Genomic DNA, 19,904 nt, shown 5'->3' with positions numbered 1-19,904 from the left:
CTATAGCATTCAACCAAGTGTTCACATCCTTAGGGCCTTCCTCCTCACTGGACATACCAATACACTGTTTCCACAAAAATGCTGTGTGCCCTTAAACGGGGAGGGATGACTCTAAAACACAAATACTGTTGAATGAACATTCTTACATTTCAATAAGAGCCAAGTAGGTTGTAAAACCAGAGATTGCTGCAGTGGAATAGTGAGTTTAAACACAAAAGTAAAAGGTGTAATTAGTAAGAAAGCAACCCAGATTTCTGAAAGGTATTAGAAATTTTAACACGGATTAATGGGCCAAACATAGGTGACGCACAGCTGGATCTACTACTCACCAAAAAGGAAGAACTTTCTGGGGACATTATAATCAATGGCAGCCTTGATTCTAGCAACCATGAAATAGCGAAGTTCAAGATCCTGAAAGAAGCGAGGAAATCAAGTAGCAGAGTAGAGATCCTGGACTTCAGTAGAGCAGAAATTTACTTTTTCAAGAAGCTGGTAAGTGGGATCCCATGAGAGACAGCTCTGAAGGGCAAAGAAGCTCAAGAGACGACAAGTCTTTACAGACAATGTCCTCCAAACACAAGAACGGTCCATCACGATACTCAGAAAAATGAGTAGATGTATCAGGAGACCAGCTTGGCTAAACAGGGAGCTCATGATAAAAAGGACATACACAGAAGGTGGAAGGGAGGACAAGCTACAAAGGAGAAATATAGAAACATTGCCTGGGTATACAAGGATAGTTTGGGGAAAGCCAAAGCTCAGCTGGAACTGAAGCTGGCAAGGGACATCACAGGTAACAAGAACTTCTATTGCTACATTATCAATAAAAGAATAAACAAGGGAAATGTAAACCCACTGCTGCATGGGGTGGACAATTGACTGCAGATAAGGTTGAGGTACTCAGTACCACCTTTGCCTTGGTTTTCACCAACAAGGTCTCCCAGGCTTTTTTGTGCCTAGAGACAGGGTTCAAGGAGAAGGTGAACTGCCAGTAGCAGAGGAGGATCGAGTCAGGGATCTATTGAGAAATTTCAGCCCATAATAGTCCATGGAACGAGATGGGATGCATCCAAGGGTGCCACAAGATTTTGCTGATGTCATTGTGAGGCCACACTATCATCACTGAAAGGTCACAAAGATCAGGGAAAGTACCCAATGACTAGAGAAATGTTGTACCCATCTCCAAAAAGGGCAAGAAAGACTATCTAGGGAACTAGATGCTGATCAGCCTCATTTTGGTGATCCCTAGGACAGTCATGAAGTGAGTTCTCTTGGAAACCATATCTGGGCAAAGGTAAAGGTAAATCCATGCCAGCTATTTCCCAGTCACCAAGGGAAAAAAATCATGCTTGACCAATCTGATTGCCTTCTTTAATGAAATAACTTGATCCATGGATAAGGAAAGAACAGTGGATGTTGTCAACCTTGACTTAAGCAAGGCTTTCAGCACCATCTTGCACAGCATCCTTGTATCCAAATTTGGACATTATAATCTGGATGGGTAGACTACCTGATGAGCGAACACCCAAGTGGATTGTCAGGCTCAGAGTAGCTGTTAATGGGTTGTACTCTAAGCAGAGGCCAGTGACATGTGGAGTATTGCAGGGGTCTATCCTGGGACCTGTACTGTTGAATATCTTTATCAGTGACCTAGAGGAGGAGACAGAATCCACCTCATCAAGCTTGTGGATTACACTGAACTGGGGGACTGCAGCTGACACACTTGAGGATGGAGCTGCCATTCAGAGGGAACCTAAACAGGCAAGAAAAATGGGCTGACAAGAACCTCATGAAACTTAACAAGAATAACAGCAAAGTCATGAGACATTACAAGCTGGGTAGCAGCTCTGTTGAAAAGGACCTGGGGGCCCTGGTTGAAAGTAAATTGAACATTAGTCAGCAGTGTGCTCTGGCAGTGATGAAGCCTAACAGGATACTGGAGTTTATAAACAGAAGAGCAGCCAGTAAACTGAAAGAAGTCAATGGAACAGTGTCCAAGTGGAAACCAGTAACGAGTGGTATCCCTCAAGGGTCCATACTGGGACCAAAACTAATTAATAACTTCATCAATGACACAGTCAGTGGGATTGAGTGCACCCTCAGCAAGTCTGCGGACACCACCAAGCTGAGTGATGCAGTTGATTCACTAGAGGGAAGGGATGTCATCCAGAGGGAACTCAACAGGCTTGAAGAGCAGGCCCCTGCAGTGCAGACCTCACAGAGTTCAACAAGGCCAAGTGCAGGGCCCTGCACTGGGGTTGGGGCAATCCCCAATACCACTACAGACTGGGGGCTGAATGGATTGAGAGCAGCCCTGCAGAGAAGGACTTGAGGATATACCAGTGGATGAAAAATTAGACATGAGCCGGCAACGTGTGCTTGCAGCCCAGAAAGCCAACCGTATCCTGAGCTTCATCAAAAGAAGTGTGGCTAGCAGGTCGAGGGAGGTGATTCTCCCCCTCTACTCTGCTCTTGTGAGACCACACCTGGAGTACTGTGTTCAGCTCTGTGGCCCCCAACATAAGAAAGACATGGACCTGTCGGAGCAAGTCCAGAGGAGGCCCACAAAGATGATCAGAGGGCTGGAACACCTCTCCTATGTAAGACAGGCTGAGAGAGTTGGGGTTGTTCATCCTGGAGAAGAGAAGGATCTGGGGAGACCTTATTGCAGCCTTTCAGTACCTAAAGGGGGCCTATAAGAAAGCTGGAGAGGGACTTTTTACAAGGACAAGTAGCCCTATGACCAGGGGCAACAGTTTTAAACTGAACAAGAATAGGTTTAGATTAGATATAAGGAAGAATTTTTTTACAATGAGGGCAGTGAGACACTGGAACAGGTTGCCCAGAGCAGTTGTGGGTCCTCATTAATGGAAGTGTTCAAGGCCAGGTCGGATAGGGTTTGATCTAGTGAAAGATGTCCCTGCCTATGGCAGAGGGGTTGGACTAGATTATCTTTAAGGCCCCTTACAACCCTTCAAGCCTTCCATTTTATGACTCTAGAGCAGGGGTCCTCTAACTTTTTAAAGAGGGGGCTGGCGTGCGGATGAAGTGGCAGGAAGTTATTTGTGGCTGCTTGGTTTTCCCCCCCAACCCCCATTGGGGGAGGGGCGGGGGGGGTCTGCAAATACCAGGGGCCGGATTGAGGACCCTGGGGGGCTGTATCCGGCCTGCGGGCCGTAGTTTGAGGACCCCTGCTTTAAGTCCTCTATAATTCCCCACCCCCTTTTTTTTTTCCCTTAACATTTCATACGTTATGTATTTAACAATCATCACAACCTTTTCACAAATAAACTTCTCATACAGTCCAGACAACTTGTCCCTGAACTCATGCGCATATTCCTGCTTCACTTTTATCTTGGGCTTTTCAGCTTCTGGGGGCTGATCACTTTTCTTCTCATGCTCTTGACACCTGGGATTGTTTTGTTCAGAGGGAGGTTCTGATGAGATTATAGTATCTTGCACTTTCACCTCCTGGGTCACACTGGACAGTAACCTGAGTGAGCTTTCAGCAGTAGCAGATCTAGAATACAGCACTAACACATCATTCTTTGTCCTGAAAAGCTTCTTAACATCCTTGTGGTCGCCCATTTCTTCTACAAGTGGAGACACCTCCAACAAGCACATAAACATCAGCAAGAATACCGCCAGGCCAAGCGGCAGCAGGAGCCACCTGCGGCACCACACTGCTCCCACACCTTCCCCTGGCACAGCCATCACTGCTGTCTAGCCAGACCTGCTCTGGACCTGCCACTGCGGGCCACTACCACATCTGGTCGTGTATATTGTCGCTACTGCCTGTTACTCTCAGTCTCTTTGCTCCACGGCAGTCAGTCTTCCTTCTCTTTGATCCCAATGGCACACCTCTACCGCTCTCTGATCCAGATCCCCAGGCTCTTCCCACCTATCTCAATGTGATCTGGGTCGCAGGCTATCCCTGCCTGTCTCCGCTACGTTGGGCACCACCTTCACTGCTTCAAAACTTCAAATGTCCTCTGGCACAGCCATCACTGCTGTCACCGCTCATTACACTCAGTCTCATAAATTGAAGGTCCTAAGTTCAAGCCTCACATAGGGCACCAATTGTCACAGCGCTATCCAAACCAACAAGCTACAACACAATTTTTACTATCACATACCAGGTTAACCTCAATAAGTAGCTCCCACGTCTTGCCCTGGCACAGCCACCAGTTCCTCACAAGGTTTCAAAATTCATCTACTGTCCATGCTGTTTCTTCATCCTTTACAGGCCAGTCCACCATGCTTCTTGCCTCTGCTGCATCCAGAGTCTTTCTTCTCTGAGCTCCTCTTCCAGCCAGCCTCCTCTCATCTGGGCCCCCTTCTTCTCTCTGCTTCTTCCAGGGCCTCTCCTTATCTTGCTTACATCTGGGGGCACACTCTCTTTCCTCCCTCTGCTTCTTCCAGGTCTCTCTTCATCCAGTGCTCCTCTTCCATACCCCTTACAGCTATTTAACTACTTAGCAGGAACCAGCCATGGCTGCACATTATCCACATCAGCCAACCAACCACCCCTGAAGCAAACCCACAGTTGTATATTATCAATGTTAATTAACCTGCCTTCATTCCTCTATAATTCCTCTACAATTCCTCTACATTAGACCACATCTGGAATACTGCATCTAGTTTTGCCTCCTCCATTACAAGAAAAATGTTGATAAACTTGAGCAAGTTTAGCGAAGGGTCACCAAGATGGTCAGGATGCTTGAACACAGGTCCTATAAGGAGAGGCTGAGGGAACTGGGCCTAATTATCTCAGAGAACAGAAGACTTAAAGGGGACCTAGTTACAGCCTTCCAATAGCTAAGAGAAGCCTATAGAGAAGATAGAACGAGGCTCTTTACTGAGGTGTATGGTGGGAGAATGAGAGACAATAGTCATCAATGGAAACAGAGGAAGTTCTGTCCAGATATAAAGAGAAAAAAAATCTCTAAAAGGTTAATTAAGCACCAGAACAAGTTGCCCAAAGAGGTCATGGCATCACCATCCTTGGAAGCTTTCAAGATTGAGAGTCAGACTGGATGGAGGGGGGATTGTGACTAATACCAACAAAGAGGGAACAGAGGCTGAGTTTTTCACGTGCCTGACATTGTGTGTTCTAGTTTTAGAATCTGAAATCACAGAACTTTCAGAGGATAGAAAAGCCTCTTTTTTCCCTTACCCTCCACCATGATTTCTTTCCATGAACAGTCCATTATGTACTCCCTGCAGAGAAGGTGGCATCAGCTGATACTACACAAGGCTGAGTTTCACTCAGAGTAGAGAAGCAGAAGAAAGTATATGTGCTGCTTTCCATTAAATCAGTCTTTCAGTAGTGTCCAAGTGTTATAATCCATTCTCTGCAATGAGTGAAAAATCTCTGCTAGGGCAGTGTATCCCTTCATTTAAGGCCACCAAAGTATCTTGCAGGAGTCAGTTTTAACACAGGTGTAAAACACATAACCAAGCCTTTTGGTATGTTTTAAAACTGGTCATGGAACAATACACTGAGCTGCACTGCCAACTCTGTATAAAGTCAAGAACTAGTAAGAGCTACATCTCCATTGTATTGGAGGGGGAGAAAAAAAGGGAAGATGACCAGCATCCTTAAATTAAAAGTGGGGGAGGTAAATTTGGAGAAAAACTTATTTCTCTGCATTCAGCTCTTCAACTTAAATAGCCATTTTCTGCTCCTTTATATTAGGAAATAGTGTGTGCTTTAGTTTTTTAAAAAATCTGGTTGGAAGCAAAGACACTGTTTTGAAAATAATCCATGACTTTCATTTGCAAAATCAGTTTTAAACATTAAAATATTACCTCATTAAAAGAAGAAAGGTTAAGTTTTTTAGCAATGAACTTCTTTAGATGCAAGACTGTTGCTTGTGCTGAGCAGCGGATCCATTTTCGTTTCAATCCACGTAATTTGCTGCTGTTGCATTCCAAGCAGATGCTTACCTTCAGGAAAAAGCAAACACAGTCAGGGCTAGTTGACAGAATTTTCTGCATTCCCCATTGTGCATTTCAGATGCAGCATTTATTAGTCCAACAAAAAGGTGAAAATATAGAATACCAGTATTCTTTAAAGCAAAATGCATGCAGTATCATTAAAAAAAAAGGTTGTCTAGTATTTTGTCAGCTTACTGCTAAGCACCATTCAACTCAAAAGGGATCTGGACAAAATTTCAAGCCAGAATTTTAGGGCTGCCTTGTTCCAGAGCTTTATTCTAACTGCAGAGGTTACAACTAGTTCAGAAGAAACCTAGGTCAAGGCCAAAGAGAGATATCTAATATGAAAACCTGTCAGAACCCTGAGCTCATTCCCCTCCCCTCTGGGGGTTTGGTTACCTGAGCTCAGGGCCAATTTTGATAAGCAGCTATATGGCCATGAAACTATTGTTTGAGCTGTTAGAGAAAAAGGTTGAAGAATTTTCAGTGTGAGCTCACTCTGCTCCACTAAGCAGCATAATTTAAGCTGAAGTTCCCTCCCTTGGTTGGTCCTCCTGCATGAGCTACATTGCAGTCATGCCTGTGCCTGGCCTAGACTGACCCACAGATTAGACTTCCTGGCTTGACCTTGGACCTGCCTCATCACTATGGACTTGGCTTGGTGATCACTGGACTGTGTATGACCTTGGTTAACTGTCATCTGACTGACCAAACTTTGAGTTGCCAATTTTACTTTCTGACTTAACCTTGGACCTGCCTCATCACTAAAGATTACCTGATGATCACTGGACTGTGGCTGAAATTGGTCACTGTCACCAGAGCTGCTATGCTCTCCTTATTCAGGTATTGTGGGACTGCACTACTTGCTAGTGAGGTCAGTGCCCTGTCTGCCTTGCTGTCACTCTTGGCTCCTGGCTTGCCTGATGTCCTGGTTTCAGCTGGGATGGAGTTAACTTTCTTCTTAGTAGCTAGTACAGTGCTGTGTTTTGGCTATGATGTGAGAATAATGTTGATAACCACACTGATGTTTTTAGTTGTTGCTGGGTAATGTTTATACTAAGTCAAAGACTTTGGTTTCTTGGGCCCTGCCAGCCAGAGGGCTGGAGGGGCACAAGAGAGTGGGAAGGGACACAGCCAGGTCAGCTGACCTGAACCAGCCAAAGAGGTATTCCATACCATGGGACATCATGCTTGGTATATAAACTTGTGGGGGTGTTAACCGGGGCCTGAGGATTGTTGCTCAGGGACTGGCTGGGCATTGGTCAGCGGGTGGTGAGCAGTTATACTGTGCATCACTTGTTTCCTTTCTCCCTTTTCCTTTGGATTTTATCCTTTTCCCCACCTTTCCATTATAACTGTTGTCATTATTATTATTATTGTTGTTCTTACCTTTTTATTCTATTTAAATTATTAAATTGTTCTTATCTCAATCCTCCAGTTTTACATCCCTTTCCAATTGTCCTCCCCACCCCTCCAGGTGGAGGGGAGTGAGCAAGCGGCTGTGTGGTGCTTGGTTGCCGGCTGGGGTTAAACCACGACACCTGCCACTATGGAGCATTATCACTTTTTAATGACTGTTTCTAATCTAACCTCTGAATCCAGAAACATATTTTACTATTGAAGACATGATTTAAAATAATATTTTGAACTTTAAAATTTACTGATGCAGATGATATAGCAAATTTTTGAAATTCAAAAGATTATATGGGGGAAAATGGCCTTTTTATCTCTGTGCTTAAATTCCTTCTTCTTTCCTCAATCATCTATTTTCTTTATTTAGTGTAAGGTCTTTAGGATAAGTTTATTCTGTGCACTTAAATGATCTGGTACAAAATACAATCCATCTGAATACTACCATTACACTATCATTAAATGGAAAATTAATCCAAATTTAATTTACTTTGGACACAGTTAGCAAGGAAACATGAAGGTAGTGACTTGTGTATTCCAATAGCAACTTTCATACTCAAACAGGTTTTGTGTTTAAAACTCGACACTAATTACTAAGTACAAAAAGACTTTTCATTCTAATTATTGAAACATTCAGTCCTGATGCACCGGAGTGGCATGGGAGTAGACTCTCAGATAAAGGGCTGAAATGACTTGAAATCTAGTTGAGATGAAAGCCAACACAGAGTTTAGCCAATATTCAGGAAACTCAGAAATAGTTATAACTATCAAACCTTAATGAAATTCTCAAACCCAAATTTTTCCACAGCTATCTAAAAAAAAAATGAAGCTCAAGTTTACACAAAAGCCTGGGACAACACTGTATCTTGCCTCTGTCAGAGGGAAAAGTGTTTATCAAAGAAAAATAATCATTTAAAGATAAAGTGGAAATACAAAATAAAACTAAGAAATTACCTATATCAGAAGTAAGCCCACCTGTTCATCACTTCGATGATAGTCATTATCTTCTTCCTGTTTTTCTTCAGAAGTTTCTTTGTTTGAATTTTCATCTGGTTTAGTTTCACCTTTCAGAAGAAAGCAGAGCATTACAATGATTAAATTAGATATATCAGATGACAGGTAATCCTGAAACAAAGTCAAGACTATAAGAGCAGCTGTGGTTTTTTTGTTTGGGTTTACTTTTTAAGTAATTAGGCTTGTCAAAACATGATTAGCTTCTCTTCTAATCAGGAAAAAAGTTGGAAAGCAGCTTTATTCTTGGTAGCAGAAGTGTGGACATTAATCCAAAGCTTCCCAGAAAATCAGTTCAAGGCACCTTGCTACAAATTTTTTCAGGGCTCATTCGCTATTCTGTAAAACTGATATGCTCTCCTGAAAGTCACAAATTTGAGAATTCTTTTGCCCTCGGATAAATACACACACAGATACACACATTTTAAGTATAACCACAACATTTCTACCACAAAATTACACTTAACATCAGCAGTTTCTGAAGTTAATGCAATTCAGGACTAGGATAAAAAGTAACCTTTTCTTATCATAGAGTTCCCACATAGATACTACTGAAGATCTTCACCAGGAACAGCCAGATAAAAAAAGACATTCTATAAACAAGTGCAATGCAAAACAGTACTGCACTTAGATGGTGAGTTCAAAGTGGTGAGTTCTTTTATACAGTCCAATATATAAGCACAAGCAAGCCTTGTACAGTATTATACAAAATTATGAGTGCTAATAAATATTAGCTAGACACCTACCTATGACAGATCCTTTCAGCAGCTTAATGGCAGTCTGTGCCCCCACCCCAAGACAGAATAAACATAAAACCATTTACCATTGCGATGTGAATCTAGATGTTGCTTTGCAGAGCATGTCTCCCCTTTGATGTCCCCTGGTACTTCCATTCCCAGTTTGTGATAGAATTCCCTCTGCTTTTTCATTTCCTCTATTTAAAATTGGAAATATTGGTTATGTAATAATATCCTAGCACAATATTTATCAAGGTATTCCAAACCCCTCCTCTGTTCTGTAAAAGAAGCTTGTCAGGCAGGAAGTAGTATTAGCACTTTTTGCTACTTCTCTATTTTTGCTGCCATAATCAAGTTACCCCAGATCTTATTCTTGAGAGGAAGAATACTACCAAGTCATTTGCAAAACGATTATTACACCATTCTGTTACTATGTATAAAATACATTTTAAATACTATACCATACTTTGTGGTTTTCCCTCTTCAATATTTCTGTCAAAATATTTGTTTTGAGTTTTTGTACATATTTCTGATTTCAATATCCTAGAAACAATTTTAAAATAATCTCTTTACCTAAACTTGCTCTGATAATGTCCTCACTTGACAACTACATTGGACTGAAATATTCTACTTAAATAAAAGTAGCAACACACCACTGAAAAATAATACTGAACAATTACTATAAAGCATTCCTTTAGTTCAACAGATTTATTATCGAAGTAGATTATAAGAACACAAATGCAAAGGTACTTGGGTCAGTACTGGGTCCAGTCTTGTTATACTTATTCATCAATGACCTGGATGAAGAGAGAGTGTGCGTTCAGCAAGTTTGCTGATGGTACAAAACTGGGAGGAGTGGCTGACACACCAGAAGGCTGCGCTGCCATTCGGCAAGACCTGGACAGGCTAGAGAGTTGGGCAGGGAGAAACCTAATGAAGTTCAACTAAGGCAAGTGTAAGGTCTTGCACCTAGGCAGAAATAACCCCACACACCAGTACAGGCTTGAGGTTGACCTGCTGGAAGGCAGCTCTGCAGAGAAGGACCTGGGAGTTCTGGTGGACAGCAAGTTGCCCATGAGCCAGCAGTGTGCTCTTGTGGTCAAGAAGGCCAATGGGATCCTGGGGTGCATTAGGAAGAACATGGCCAGCAGGTCGAGGGAGGTTATCTTCCCCCTCTACTCTGCCCTGGTGAGGCCGCATCTGGAGTGTTGTGTCTGTTTCTGGGCTCCCCAGTTCAAGAGAGATGGGGAACTACTGGAGGAGGGTCCAGCAGAGGGCTACAAAGATGATTAGGGGACTGGAACATCTCCCTTATGAGGAAAGGCTGAGAGAGCTGGGCCTGTTTAGCCTGGAGAAGGGAAGTCTGAGAGGGGATCTTATCAATGCATATAAGTATCTTAAGGGTGAGCGTCAAGAGGATGGGGCCAGACTCTTTTCTGTGGTGCCCAGGGGCAATGGGTACAAACTGCAACACAGGAAGTTCCATCTGAATATGAGGAAGAAGTTCTTTACCTTGAGGGTGACAGAGCACTGGTAGAGGCTGCCCAGAGAGACTGTGAAATCTCCTTCTCTGGAGACATTCAAAACCCACATGGGCATGATCCTATGCAACCTGTTCTAGGAGAATCTGCTTTAGCAGGGGGGTTGGACTAGATGATTACTAGAGGTCCCTTCCAACCCTTGACCATTCTGTGATTCTGTGATTCTCTGATTCTGTGAAAGGTACGTGCTAGCAAAGTATTTAAGTACATCTTAGGAGAAGAACAACTCAATGAAACTAAAGATTATGCTACATTAGTATTCTACCTCTGAGAACTCTGCAAAGCTGCAAAAAAGACATGTATATGTACACAGTTTATTAAATAAAAATGTATGCAAATTATAGAATGCCAACATGAAAAAGTTGTAGTGCTCTTTAGGTTTACATATAATGTTACTTTTCCCTGAGAGAACACCAGCGTTTTCATTTCTGAAGTTTTTTCAGTAACACTGCTAGTACAAGTCTAAAATTAAAAAAAACACTGAAATATAGAGGAAAAGTAGTGCTAGAACTGGAACAAGTGAAGATGGTATTTTTCATCCCCCTATGAACATTTTCTTTACTTCCTCCTTTCATTAATGTAAGGGAGCTATGTGTAAATCTAACATTCAGTAAAAATAGGTCATACCAGAGAACTTACCTTCTTGGAGGCCTGGAACAAGTTTGTAAACAATATCTTGCATTGTTCTATCATGACTAGCAGGAAAAACAAGAAAAATTAAAGTTTTAAATTAGCCATCTTGATTCAAAACATTTCTTTTAAAGACAGTCAGTATTAAATAGACTCTACAAACCTCTAAAGTCTAGTAAGAAATAAAAATATTTATCTTGGATAACTGAAATATCAAACATGAGGTAACAGTAACAAGAAAGGAATGCAGATAAGGTTCAGGCTAAGACATGAACTGACAAAAGTTCATGCTAGTTCATGATGCTAGGAAGGATGCTAGGAAGGATGGTCTTTATGATGCAAAGGATGGCATCCTGTGAGAGATGCCATATACCTGCATATGTATCAGTAATATAACTCTCAAAATTCCTTGAAAATTTTGACAAAAGCATTTTTTTTATTTTCTGTTTCTAGACACTAGGCACTTTTCTGTTTCTAGAAACTAGGCTGTTTCTTATCCTTTTTAATTAATCTTTCATGTTGCTAGGTCGTTTTGTTAACCATACTGTGCTTTTTAAAAAACACGAGGAAAAAAATCCTATGGGGAAAAATGAAGAGAACAAAGAAGAGACTAAAGGAAAGAAAATTTGTATTTGCTCTTATAATCCAGCATTTTACCCAAGGGCAACATCATGTAGATCAGGATCCCATCTAGCTAAAAAGGGTGGTACAAAAACCCCAGATTCATCTAGCACATAAGGAAGGAAATGGTGGAGAAGCAGGACTGGTTAAGATTCTAAACACTGATTTTTTCAACCAAAGTTTAACTACAAGCTGCCATTTCCTGGATTACTGTAAAACAAGTCATTGCCTGAAAGGACCAGAACATTACCCTGACTTCCAAACTATAAATAAAATCCAATACAAGCTAAAATGTCAGCCTCAGTTGCTGCCAGGGCATTAACCCCAGAAGAGTTTACAATACAAACTCCAGCTCTGACTCTCAGTTTAGGATTTTAAATGTCATTTACAGATTGCAGGAACATCAAAACCATTTCAATCTAAATGAATGATTTTAGCTACCAGCATGAGAGCAGAGGTGAGAATTTAGCAAAATTCTTAATGATGAAACATGTTATGTGTTTGTTTTACCTGTTCCCCAGATGGATGGGGATGAATTAGATCACAGATTCTTGTAACTAAGGCATAATACAAAGTTCCTCCCTATTAATTCTCTATTGAAAAAAACAGAGACTTCCAAAAAGCAGGTTGGAAAAAGGCCATCTGTTTTGATCTTTAAGGGACAGTATTTTGCAACTAGCTCTGGAAGACAATTTTCTAGGAGAGCATCTTCATTTTTTGAAGCAGTAGAGCAAAGAATCTAGACTGAAGAAGGGGATCAAATTTTAAAAAAGACATAATACTGTGCATTCAGTGTCCACAAACAACTGCCAAATCCACTTCTAACTACTCAATTTGAGGCTATGCTCCCAGGCCTCTCTTAGCATTGAAAACAGGCTTCTGAACCAGTACATGGATGTATTCCTGTAGCTTTACAGAGGACAACCATGTTATCTTAAATGCCATTTGTGTCTTCTTGCCTACTGCAATGGATTTGTCATTACTGTTTTGTCATATTTCAAAATACACTCTAGTGCAGTCTCTACATCATTCTCAGAGGTATAAGAAAAACCTATCTTATTTCTGACTCCTGAAGGGGACTCAGTTTTGAGCAATTCAGAAAGGACATGCACAATTCTCAGTAAAAGTGGAGGAAGAATCAAATTCATTTTCTATAGCCGCTTCTTCAAAAGCTGCACTAGAACTGAGATGTGCACATTTGAAGTAGTGCCACAAATGAAAAGAAAATTTGCATGGAGGTAGACAAGAGTCTACACAACATGCAGCAGCTGTGGTAAACACACTGTCTCGATACATTTCTATCAATGAAAGTTGCTATGGTAGAAATCTGTAGTGCAGATCCAGCCAAGTCAGGTGGTATAAACATTTGACTGATACCTTTGAAATATTTCAAATGAGAGGAAACTGTTAAAGAAAAAGAAAGGTAATGTACAAATAAACAGAAAATATACACTGAAAAAGAAGGAAATTATGATACGGCACCCTGTTCATTTTAGGTCACACAGTAAGGGAGCCCTGTATGGAAATTGAAAGAAGTAGGTGCAAATCTTCCAGAGACTGTTCCATTTAAGATGTTGAAGCCACTGCTCTAAATTTTTTGCTACCAACTTTCTCATCCACACCTATGAACTAAACAGTTCTTTGAAAGACTAAATCAACAATAATGCTGTGTATTTGTAAAGTCTTTGAACACACCTTCTCAGTCACTGAAAACCACTGTCCAACTGCCAGTCATTTTTCTGAATATTTAATACAAGTGTAATTCATGTGGTTGTTCCATATGTGTAACCTCTATGATCCAGTCATACAAAACAGGAAGTGACTAAATCTTATTAAACTTCACTCAGGAATTAAACAATAAAGTCTATTCTGTTTGTCCAATTCAAGAGAAAAGGATTTGTTTCAAAGGAACTGCAAATTCACAGCAGAATTCAAAACCTTGCCTCTTTTATATAAATCTTCTATCTTCTAATCCAGCTCACTATATATATTTAAAATAATAATAAACAAATAAAAACACGTAGAGAAAAATTGTGCTGTATTTGAGAGGTTTGTACAGCCCAGAGAGTAATTAGTTGTGCTTTTCCTTTCGTACTGCACACTTACCCGATATACTGTAACGGATGGCTCTGGTGTATAACAATCCGACATGTTGGACAGGTGTTGTTTTCCTCCAAATACTTCACCAAGCAGCTTCGACAGACTAATAACAAGATCATTAAAAATTAAAAAGAAATAAAACAAGACGTAGTTTGAAGAAACTTATGAGGTCGCCAGGGGTATCTGAGTGGGTTTCTGACACCCTTGGGCTGTACCTGTGGAGGGACCAGCCAGCAGGCAACAGGTCTTGCGAGAGGGGTGGACAAGAGTTGGGCAGTTCTGGCAGTCTCCATGGCCATTTCAAACCCCAGGAAGCCACATCTAACTGGCCCCTAGGGAGCACTGGTGACCAAGGGTGTGACGTGAGCAGTTTTCATGAAAAGGGCAGCACACTGTCAATTGCTGGGCTGCTCCCCATTCTGCTCACCTGCAGGCTTAGGCTGCAACCCTGACGGTCACCCCAACTAACTGGTGGCTGTGCAAGCCTACCCAAAAGCTTGAGGTCTCTAAGAAACTAGAATTAGAAGGATGACATCTTTCAAAAGAATTACCATTCTATAAGTAAGTGGGCCATTTTTTTTCTGAGGACTATAAGGAGACTGTGACCTGCTGGAAGAAAATGTTGTCCACTCACCTCAACTTCTAACTTCAGCTAAGGCTGAAACACCGCACTGTACAGCCCTTCATAAATAGGACAGGAGAACTGGTGATCACCAAAATGGAGAAGACTGAGGTACTCAATTTTTTCCCCTCAGTTTCCAATGGTAACCTCTCTTCCAACATCTCTCAAGCTTCTGAACCTCAAATCAGGGACTGGGGGAATGAAATCCTTCCATTTTTAGGAGAAGATCCGGCTCAAGATCACCTGAGGAACCTAAACATACACAAGTCCATGGGACCCAGCAAAATGCACCCCAGGGTCCTGAGGGTATTGTCTGATGTATTCACCAAGCCAACCTCCATCATATTCCAGAAGTCATGGCAGTCGAGTGAAGTCCCCAGTGACTGAAGAAAGGGAAACATCATACTCATTTTTAAAAAGGGTAAAAAGGAGGACCCTGGGAACTACCAACCAGTCAGCCTCACCTCTGTGCCCGTAAGATCACTGAACACATCCTCCTGGAAGACATGCTGAACCATATGGAAGGCAGGGAGGTTGTTACAGACAGCCAAGAAGGCTTCACCAAGGGTAAATCATGCCTGACTAATTTAGTGGCCTTCTCTGATGAAGAGACTGCATCAGTGGACAAAGGAAGAGCAACAGATATCATCTACCTGGACTTCTGCAATGCCTTTGATGCAGTCCCCCCCCACATTCTTGCCTCAAAATTAGAGAGAAATGGGTTTGATAGATGGACTGCTAGGTGGAAAAGGAATTGGCTTGATGGCCATGCCCAAAGAGTTCTAGTCAACAGCTTGATGTCCAAGTGGAAACCAGGAACGAGTGGTATCCCTCAAGGGTCCATACTGGGACCAAAACTAATTAATATCTTCATCAATGACACAGTCAGTGGGATTGAGTGCACCCTCAGCAAGTCTGCGGACACCACCAAGCTGAGTGATGCAGTTGATTCACTAGAGGGAAGGGATGTCATCCAGAGGGAACTCAACAGGCTTGAAGAGCAGGCCCCTGCAGTGCAGACCTCACAGAGTTCAACAAGGCCAAGTGCAGGGCCCTGCACTGGGGTTGGGGCAATCCCCAATACCACTACAGACTGGGGGCTGAATGGATTGAGAGCAGCCCTGCAGAGAAGGACTTGAGGATATACCAGTGGATGAAAAATTAGACATGAGCCGGCAACGTGTGCTTGCAGCCCAGAAAGCCAACCGTATCCTGAGCTTCATCAAAAGAAGTGTGGCTAGCAGGTCGAGGGAGGTGATTCTCCCCCTCTACTCTGCTCTTGTGAGACCACACCTGGAGTACTGTGTTCAGCTCTGTGGCCCCCAACATAAGAAAGACATGGACCTGTCGGAGCAAGTCCAGAGGAGGCCCACAAAGATGATCAGAGGGCTGGAACACCTCTCCTATGTAAGACAGGCTGAGAGAGTTGGGGTTGTTGAGCCTGGAGAAAAGACCATTTTTCCTGACCCATCTCAATTCAGAGAAGTGATGCATTGTAGCTATGGTAAGAAAATTATATCTAGTTGGAATCTTCCTAACAAAACATGTTTAAATTTGGAACACAGTCTTATTCCCAAAGTTACTAGAACAGGATTTTAAATATGTCCGTAGCATATTTACTTATACTGTTCAGTTTTCACAAAGGATTTTGTGGACACCGCATGCCATTAAGATACCTAGCCAATCTGCTGTTTATCATGGATGCATGTAGAAGAAAAATGTGTTATGATAATAAACCTTTGGGAAAAGAGTAATTTCTTTTTCCTCAAGTCAGATGCTTTGAATCATTTTATTCAAATGCAATTTAACTTTTCACTTTCACAAAATACCTGACAATTAGACTTCAATAAGAAAATTAAATGAGAGAAATTATTTAGTATACAGATAAAAACTGTTAAAATGGATACTACAGAGCAGCATTCTTTTGGAACTGTTTCTAAGTCTATACACAACCATATATTTGATTCAAAGAAAAACAATTCCCTCATTTTAACCAGTACTACTGTTTTTTCACTAATAATAATACATTACAGTATTAAGTGTTTTCTAAATGTACTCCAGCTCAAACTTCAGAAATTAAAAAAGCTCAAGTTACATAAATTATAGTTTTTGTTATTATTATTTTAAAAGGTTAAACATCTTTTCCTTAAAAAGTGATTCCTTTAATTTAGGCAGCCTTACAACAGCCCTTATGTATAAGGCAAGAGAACTGTATCTATAGTGCCATCTACCTCTCAGACATGATGGCATGTTTGAATAAACACGAGTTAAAGCCAAAAAAAGTCATACATTTGCTTTGCTTATATTTTTTATTTACGTATTTAAGATTAAATTACTGTTGCTGGTAGAGGTTACTATTGGACTGGTCCTAGTAATTTTGCCCACTAAGCCCAGATCTTGCATTACAGTCTGCTCCAGTGGTATATACTAGCAGATCCAGTTGAAAGGGTGAGGCTGTAACCTTTTTGAACCAAGTAAACAAAAGAACCAAACCCATCTTCTAAAACCACTAACTTCTCACTTGCCATCAGTGATCCTCTAGGTTTGAATAAGGAGATACAAATCCCTCCTAAACTAAACTCAGCACAGATAAGGTCAGTTTGTCACAGACAAACTAAAAAGGTACAAATGAAGAAACAAAGTAAGAAAACTCACTTTCCTTATAACTGTTCTTTAAAAAGCTGCTCCCCACCCTTCTACCCATAATATGAGGCTATGTCTCCCCTCAGAATTAATACCATAAATCTAAGGATGAAATCAAAAGCAACAAATCTTTCTGAAAACATAAATTTATAATAAGGGACATTCCATAAGATACCCCATATGTTTGCTCTAAAAATGCATTCCTGAGAAATGTCATGGCCTATGTGAAGTGAGCACACTTGCTTGCAGTGCATATTTCAGAGCTGCAAATAAATCAATACACTTTAGAAGAATGAAAAGGTGACCCTCTAGTAAGACTAATTTTAATAGTTAACGGCAGTATTACAGAATTTGGAACAAAACAAAGCAAAAGCCTAGATTAGGGTTCTAAATGCTTTACTCAGAACACCAGGAAACTTGAGATTTGGAGCACATGGAGAAGGGGCTCAAGAATGAGCTAAAAAAGGAATGGAAAGAAAAGAAAATACATTAAAGCTGATGAACAGCATCTAGAAATCAGATATAGTAGAAAAAATTATCTCTGGCAAATCTGAAACATCATATCATCTCTGTAAATAATGCCATATTTCTTCTAATATTCAGCAGAAAAAATACATTCCTAAACATATGCATTACCATTTACTATATATGGTTTCAAGTTTGTTCTCCGTATTTGTCTCACAAAATATATTTTTGTTGAAAAATTAAGTGCATAGCTAAGTTTACTTTATTCTGGCTGATAGAGTAAAACTTTAAACTTCAACTAAAACTGTTAAAACATCTAGCACATCAAGTAAAAAAACAATTAGCTTACTCACAGCATTATATTCCTACTTACAAGTATGTAAGCATTCTGTTACAGTGGTGGCATCAATCAGGTATCCATTGCATAAATGACAGGTTATATGGACATTAATGTCCCAAAGCTTAATCTTTCTAGTCATCATCTTTGGTATCTGTAAAAAAAAACCAAAAACACCCACACATTACATAGCAACTCAGATGTACTGATGAGGTAAAAGTAGTTTTGGAATAAATGAGTAACTATAATTCACCTTAAAGATATGCTTATGTAGATAGCTTCAGGCTCTTGTATACTTATGCATATATTTTGAGTACTAAACTTTTAAAAGATTATAAAAATGAATGGTGAAATAATTGAAATCTGCACTAACTGCCAAACTCCCATCCAGCTGCTTGCTGACTCCCCTTCCTCAGCAGAACAGGGAGAGAAAGTAGGAAGAACAGGAATGAGAAAGCTTGTAGTTCAAGGTAAAAACAGGTCACAGGCAAAAGAGACTCAACTTGGGGAAAATTAACTTAATTTCTTGCCAAATAAAATAAAAATATAATTGCTAAATCAGGTAGTGGGAAACAAAAAGACAAACATTAAACCAACACCTTTCCTCCCCCCATTTCCCATGCCCAACTTCACTCCAGACTCCTCCACAGCACACCACCCCCACCCCCCACCCCACCCCCCCAGAGCTACACAGGGGGGTAGGGGTGGGAAGCTACAGTCAGTGCATAATGGTTTCCCTCTACTACTTCTTCCTTCTCACACTTTTCTTCTGCCCTATTGTGGGTTCTGTATGGGCAGCAGTTTCTTTAGGAAAATCCATCTATTCTGGCATGGATCCTCCACAGGCTGCAAGGAATATCTGCTTCAGCACTATGGAGCACCTCCTCCTCCTCTCTCTGACCTTGGTGCTGATTGTTTTTTCTCACTCTTTTTGTTCCCTCCTCCTCTCAGTCCAGTGTTTTCTACCCTTTCTTAAATATGTTTCCACAGAGGTGCCATAAACATTGCTGATAGGCTCAGATTTGGATTGTGGTGGGTCCACTGCCAAGCCAGCTATGTCCAGCACAGGGCAGTCCCTGACCTCTTCCCACAGAGGCCACAACCCTGAAGCCTGCCCCCCCTCTTGCCACTTACATCCAATATACCAAGGGACCCAGATTTAAGACTGTCCTGGTTTAACCCCAGCCGGTGACTAAGCATCATGTGGCCGATCACTCACTCCCCCCACAGTGGGATGGGGGAAGAGGATCAGAAGAGTAAAAGTGATAAAACTCAAGGGTTGAGATACAGACAGTTTAATAGGAAAAGCAAAAGCCACACATGCAAGCAAAGCAAAGAATTCATTTGCTACTTCCCATCAGCAGGCAGGTGTTCAGCCATCCCCAGGAAAGCAGGGCTCCGTCACATGTAACAGTTACTTGGGAAGACAAACACCATAATGCCAAATGTCCCTCTCCTTCCTTCTGTTATAAATTGAGTCAATTTTTAGTTTTATATGATTTAATAAAAGGCAAGTTAACAGCACTGGGTGCACGGGGAGTCAGGGCTCCTCTAACACGCACACCTGTTACATGGGGCTGCTGGTTTTTATGTTCCTAAGCTAATACATATTCATCACTACTTCTAAGAAAGGCAAGGTTATTACAATTAGTTTCTTGGGCTGAAGGCTCTCAGTCTTCCTCCCAGGCTTTGTCCTCCAGTCCTCCCTCAGTTTCCTTTTCTTCCTTATTTGGTAATCTCTTGGCTGGATGTCAGAGACTTGTGTAGCATCCCCTGCAATAGTTAGCAGTCATTTTGAAACTCCTTTGTTCTCCTGTCCCCTAGATCCAGGTCCCAATATTTACCTA

The 19,904-nt window shown here is 41.3% G+C and overlaps 2 protein-coding genes across 7 annotated transcripts in view; one reads left to right on the top strand and one right to left on the bottom strand.

The window, feature by feature from the left end:
* Nucleotides 1–19,904, bottom strand: part of LOC129734574 (polycomb group RING finger protein 3-like) — a 150,291-nt gene that overhangs the window by 21,241 nt on the left and 109,146 nt on the right. For 4 of the 6 annotated variants that reach the window (XM_055698188.1, XM_055698186.1, XM_055698187.1 and 1 more), the window contains 6 exons: nt 18,094–18,211; nt 13,997–14,093; nt 11,279–11,334; nt 9,185–9,295; nt 8,326–8,414; nt 5,812–5,949 (listed from right to left, as the gene is read on the bottom strand). In XM_055698188.1, the coding sequence (XP_055554163.1) occupies nt 5,812–5,949; nt 8,326–8,414; nt 9,185–9,295; nt 11,279–11,334; nt 13,997–14,093; nt 18,094–18,202 (600 nt within the window). In that variant the 5' untranslated portion in view covers nt 18,203–18,211. Of the gene's footprint in view, nt 1–5,811; nt 5,950–8,325; nt 8,415–9,184; nt 9,296–11,278; nt 11,335–13,996; nt 14,094–18,093; nt 18,212–19,702; nt 19,831–19,904 lie in introns of all 6 variants that reach the window. The other 2 variants (XM_055698189.1, XM_055698191.1) reach the window with 1 other exon arrangement.
* LOC129734575 (uncharacterized) lies at nt 14,883–17,706 on the top strand. Its single transcript, XM_055698192.1, has one exon. It carries the CDS (start codon nt 15,119–15,121, stop codon nt 15,749–15,751), a length of 633 nt encoding a protein of 210 aa, XP_055554167.1. The 5' UTR covers nt 14,883–15,118; the 3' UTR covers nt 15,752–17,706.

Source organism: Falco cherrug, chromosome W (assembly GCF_023634085.1).
Source record: "Falco cherrug isolate bFalChe1 chromosome W, bFalChe1.pri, whole genome shotgun sequence".
Lineage (NCBI taxonomy): Eukaryota > Metazoa > Chordata > Aves > Falconiformes > Falconidae > Falco > Falco cherrug.
The sequence above is the reverse complement of the archived record's forward strand: the minus strand, read 5'-3'. Positions and strand labels throughout refer to the sequence as shown.

Excerpts from the sequence above, each read along its gene's own strand:
- LOC129734575 (XM_055698192.1), top strand. The coding sequence starts at position 15,119 with ATGCTGAACCATATGGAAGGCAGGGAGGTTGTTACAGACAGCCAAGAA.